This window comes from Bombus affinis, chromosome 5 (assembly GCF_024516045.1).
Source record: "Bombus affinis isolate iyBomAffi1 chromosome 5, iyBomAffi1.2, whole genome shotgun sequence".
Taxonomy (NCBI): domain Eukaryota; kingdom Metazoa; phylum Arthropoda; class Insecta; order Hymenoptera; family Apidae; genus Bombus; species Bombus affinis.
The window spans coordinates 12,583,047-12,589,046 of NC_066348.1; the positions used below are offsets into that span (position 1 = coordinate 12,583,047).

General features: G+C 36.8%; 1 protein-coding gene across 9 annotated transcripts in view; it reads left to right on the forward strand.

The window, feature by feature from the left end:
* The window catches only part of LOC126916914 (TWiK family of potassium channels protein 18-like), a 363,234-nt gene extending 357,234 nt beyond the window's left edge, over positions 1-6,000 (forward strand). For all 9 annotated transcript variants that reach the window (XM_050723215.1, XM_050723211.1, XM_050723206.1 and 6 more), the window contains 3 exons: positions 4,472-4,677; positions 4,874-5,159; positions 5,538-6,000. In XM_050723215.1, the coding sequence (XP_050579172.1) occupies positions 4,472-4,677; positions 4,874-5,159; positions 5,538-5,818 (773 nt within the window). In that variant the 3' untranslated portion in view covers positions 5,819-6,000. The remainder of the gene's footprint in view (positions 1-4,471; positions 4,678-4,873; positions 5,160-5,537) is intronic.

Below are 6,000 nucleotides of genomic sequence, written 5' to 3' on the forward strand. Positions count from 1 at the left end.
CGATTTCAGTGGAAATACCGGAGATTTATCGCATAAAGTAAAACGTTTCGTTGTTTCTGTTATTTCGAGGAATAAATATGCTGCAACTTTTCGTAGGACGAAACGATTTGTAGATTAAAATTTTAATGCCGATCTTAGTAGTAATTATGAACAGATAGTAAGAAACATTTTTATTGAAACTTAAACGAGTAATCGAGAAACTAGCGTGGTAATACCATATAGTCTAGCGTATTAAAACACAGCGTATCGTAATTTCAATGGAGATAAGGATCGATCATATTAATAACGTGATTCGCAATTATAGCGTTAGCGGCCAATTAACCTAATAGATCCTATTACGAGCAATTATGAGAATCCGCTCTAAATTCGCTAATGTACACAACCGTAAAATGAACCGTACGAAATCAACTATCCTGTAGAAAGAAACTAAGAAAGACGGAAGGAGCAAGATTTTGTGCAAGCAATGTTAGAATAAAAATTTCGTTTGTCCATTTATGCGTGACATTTATTTTGCCCTACTTTCGTATTAAGTTATTAAGAGATACACGTTCCAAATGATTAAATCGAACGTATTATAAATACATGTGTGTAACGAAAGCTAAATGCTTCTGCAGCTCTTTTAAAATACATTAATAATATTTTGATTACAGCCGTAAATTAATATGGCATAAATGCTGAAGTATTCACACATGTTAAAACGAGGACACATCTAGCGACTAAATAGCAGCTATTTCGCTCGACGTTGCATTTCGAAACGTTCCACTTGAAGTTCAATTAAAACGTTCATGCTCTCTTGAACTCGTGTCGAAACGAAACATTCAGGCAGCCATCATTACTATCGTATCACGATTTACGACGATGCTTTCGAGTTCTTCGAAGGAGTCATTAACGGATGAAAACTTTCGGTTGGCGTAACATTTACGAAAGGTGGCGAAACTTGCAGATCTATTTAGCGCGCATTACAGAGATGCAGCACAACGTCAGGAGCAGTAGTTGTTGCGAACTTTACTTCGCAACATCGTGTCATCCTGTTTTCCACAACGTTTCCGGAGTTTGATTATCGATACGTCGCACGCAACTTGGCATAAGAACGTTTAATTGATTTCTCATCGTACGTTGTTACTGTCAGCTAGATATCGTTGATCGTTAATTTGCAAATACGGAATAAAGCTTGCGTATTAATTCACAACTCTTGCGTATCGTCATTTACAGTCTGCACATTGTATTTAAAGATACATCTTGTACACGGATACACGTTAATTATCTCTCGTTAATGATATAATTTTAACGTTGTTCGTTAAAAAATTATATGACTCGTTTTCCCAATTTATATTTGTCTGTTAATATAAAACTGGCATGATGGTAAAAAATCACTTGCTATTTTCATTTGAAAACGCGCGATTTATTCTCGATAATCGAAGATCGAAGCAAAGTTGCTGAAAGTTCGAGAAACTAACACTTTCCCGATAATTACGGCATTTGTACTTAAAACTGAAAGCAGACGTTCGACTTATTGTTAGCTAAGTAGAGTGTCTTGAACTTTCTGCGCTTTACGAGATCCTGCAGCATAGCGGTATCCAATCGGAGTATTTTCTTCTAACACCTTCGCATTTATAAAGGATCAAGATGCTTGTCAAAGCTGATTTATTCGATGCACAAGTTCTACGCAAAGAAATCTTAAAACTTTGTTTTATTCCCTCTGTTAAAAAGGATCGATAACGATGACACAGATTTATAAGATGGAATGATATTAGATATTAAAAAAATTACTATAAAATCGAAGGCTCTTACTGAGTTAGGATACCATCGCGTAAATAAAACGCGTTTATTAACGTTTAACAAAACTTTTCGACAATTTCACTTTTTCAACGATATTATAACAAACCTATTTATAGTTTATTATCTGAGAAATCTTTGTCACTTCGAAATAGGTGAGAGTCTAACTAATTGTCAGACATAACGAAGTCATCGTAAGCAAGTTTCTTGAACTTGGACTTGGATTTAAACGGACCAAACAGCTTGTCGAACTTGAACATGTTCACGCGAGTTTCTCGAGTCTCACTTCATATCGTAACAAACAGAAACGAACCTGTCGCATTAACATTTAACTTCTTTTACCATAACCGATCTTAATATCGTACAACGTGCACTTGGTATTTTATTATCAACTATGTTCATTTATTTTTGTATATCAAATATTCTTAAGTTAATCTTAATTTATATATATATTTATTAGTTCTAATAGGGTGTCATTATTTAAAAAAAAAAAGTATTTGTTTGCGATATGCATTTATCTGCTGGCGAATCGATAACTTTCAAAACTTACGCCAAGTTTTTCTACTAACACACTTGCGAAGTCTGTTGCGTGACTTTAATCAGAAAATCTGCATAAATATGCATAGCATCTCATATGTATTCAGCTCGCATTAAGAAAATCGGATATGAATATGCGTCGCTCGACGAACATTAAGTTTCTTCAACACCTCTGATTAACACGCGAACCCTTTCAATCTAACAATAATTACGGCATTAACATACCCAGGAAGAAGGAATAATTAGAGCGTTTCAACGCGTAAAAATAACGTAAAAATTGTATCGGAATTCCCACGACCAACATCGTACGTCGATTCGCATAAAGAAATTTCTCAAGATGCCTAAAATTTCCATTGTCTTCGTACTATTGAACGTCACAGATTGTTTTCAATATCTTTTCCGAACGATCCTACTGCGTTACCGATTCCCGCACAGACGCAATATCGAATATTTTAATAAAAGATGGCCCTCCTTTTCCTACATTTTCGCGATTTGAATAGCGAGCACGTAACTCGCTCCGCTACTGCAAAGAAACTTCGAAACAGAGAAGAACTGACGATAGAATTCGTCGGCCAGATATAAACTTGGATATTAAACCTTTTCATTGTTTATTTTTTTCCTCATTTTTTTAATTCGTGTTCCGATTACTCGAAGATCTCTATTTATACATCACATACAGTAGCTAGAAAAAATGTATTAATTAATCAGATCCAAGTACATCAAGTTTCGTACAACTTGTACTTTCGTATTGGTACCTTTATATATTACATATGATTACAAAAATTCAATTTTGTAATTCAATTTATAATCATATTCAATTTGTAATATTAATAATATTTGTAATATTAATATGAATTGTAAAAATTCAATTTTGTAATTCAATTTATAATCATATTCAATTTGTAATCATATGTAATATATAAAGGTACCAATACGAAAGTACAAGTTGTACGAAACTTGATGTACTTGGATCTAATTAATTAATACAAACATTTTTTCTAGCCACTGTATGTGATATATAAATAGAGATCTTCGAACAAAAATTCAATTTTTGTAATCATATGTAATATATAAAGGTACCAATACGTATGTAATATATAAAAATAGTACCTCCATATGATTACAAAAATTGAATTTTTATGACTACGAAAATGAAATGTGGAAACTGTTAAAAATACGTTTCGTATATTTCGCACGTTCTTCGTTTTATCTCTAAATAATCTGTAATAATCTGGGATTTTACGTTTGATATCTTGATCGTTCCAAAGTAAATACATAAATCAACGACAACACTATGATTAGCCAAACGATAAGTTCCAACGTCCGATCGATATCTCGAGTCTAAGAAACATATCCGATATGAACGATGGACAGATTCGTTCCACCAACCGAATGCCCCGAGTCCATACTATTGCCACTAGACCAATAAAACTGGAGCTGACAATCTGGCGTAGTCTCTAACAAATGGTAACAGATAACAGGTACGAAAAGGGTCACACCATCGTGAATGATAAGGCGAAACGACAGTGACGAATAGGCTTTCGCGTAGTTTCGCGAGGTTTCTACGACTACAGTTCCATCGACGATGCACTCGAAGCCGCTATCATGCGCCGTCCACAGCAATTCCAATAGGCGATCCATTATCTTAAGCGGCGTCAGCCCGATCGATTCGCGCCTCCGCTTTTTCCAACTTCGTTCCTCGCCTATCGGAAAATGTCTAGCCTTTTTCTCTCCGGCTCTTCATTTTCACCGACCACTATATTTTTTTCGACCAGCTTACGAGATATTAACCGACATTCGCTCGTGAATATTTCGCTCTCTATGTAAATTTGAACACCCATCTCGTGACCTCTGTTCCCCTATATTACGATTAATTGTCGGCAGAAACGGCTGGCGATATCAAATTATTGAACTTTCATGAGGTTCTATCCTGAAAAGAGCGAGTATCGTTTTTAAGTAGACCAAAGGACGTGAAAATGGTATAACGGTAGAAATTACCGAGATCCATTTGTATTTTATATGTTTCTCTCTTCTTAACCCTTAGGTTTCATTCTGTTTGTTATTTTTTCTATATCAATAGAAAGGATTAATCGATTCGATTCTTTCAGATTAAAACGAACGAGAATTTCCATTGAAACGGCTAACGATGCTGTTGCAGGTTGCGGCAGCATAGCTCCAAAATCCACGTGGGGTAAAATCGCGACCACGGGCTACGCTAGTTTGGGTATTCCTTTGACCTTGGTTTACTTATCAAGTGCCGGAGGCCTTTTATCCAGATGCGCCAGAGGTGTTTTCACTCGTGCCCTTTGTTGCTGCCTTTGTTCGAATTGTGGCTATTGTTGCTACGATGAACGAAGAATGGAGGTGAGTGCGTAAATCGTAATCGTTTCTCGAATCGAATTCTTTTATATCTCGCGGGAAAAAGGCGAGAAAAGTATCGCGGTAGATTTTCCTAAAGCGATACAGGGTCAACGTTTCACAGAGATATCGCCGAAGTAAATAGAAAAGTGTCTGCCTTTTGTCAATCTTAAAAATTGCTTTGAAATTGGCGTGAATGCAGGAGAAAGAAAGGCGAATGAGAAAGAAACGGCAGCAGGAGGAACTGGCGCAGCAGCAGCAGCAATTGCAGTTGCAGGAACCCTTTTACGTTCGTGCGAACGCGTCAACGTTTACGAGCACAGTGGAAATTAAGACCAGCCCGAAGGACGAAGTGTCGAGTCTTGGCTCTGGTGACAGACCCAACGTTACTATACTCGCACCAATCAGCATTTGTCTGGGTGCAATGCTCTGCTACATTGTGGCAGGAGCTTTTACTCTGCACAAGTTAGACGGCTGGTCCTTTGTGGGTACGTGAAAAAGAAATTTCTCTTAAAAGATTTATACTTTAGCCGCACTTTTAAAGTCGCTTCATCTATATGTATACCAGTAATGTATAATTTTATACCAGTAACGTGTAATTTACATGTATATATATATATATATATATGAATTACACGGCTACTTTTAATTCGATGAAAAGTTTTTCGTACCGAAAAAAATCATCGAAACGAACCAATTTATTCAGATACTATTTAGATTATTCAGATTTATTCAGATTTAATTGAAAATTATGTTGTAAAAATTGTTCACCTAATTGAATTATATCCTACAAGCGTACGATCTAATATCGATATACGTAACTCGGTATTATATAACTAAAGTTGGTGTTTCGTGTTTAACTGTAGATGCGAGTTACTTCTGCTTCATGAGCCTGAGCACGATCGGGTTCGGTGATATGGTTCCCGGTTCCTATCCCCGCCAAAGCCTTTACGAGTCGAGGAATGTAACCATTTGGTTCTGTTCTTTCTACATAATGTCTGGAATGGCGCTGACTGCGATGTGCTTCAACATCCTGCACGATGAAATCGTTCACAGGCTTAGCCATCAGTCGGAGAAACAAGAACCAGTGAAAGCCAGCCCGAGTGTGGACGAACTATCGAGCGATCCTCTCACGTTAACCTCGTGACAATTTCCATCTGGCAACTTGTGCCACAGGAACGGCACCGATGACAACGATATATGTGGAACAGAACCGCCAACCAACTTGTTCACCCATGAGAACGAAATTAATATCCTAAAGGATTCTTTCAATCAGGTAGACGTCACTAGAGACTGCAAGCCAATTTTGAAACTCGAAGATCACGTTCC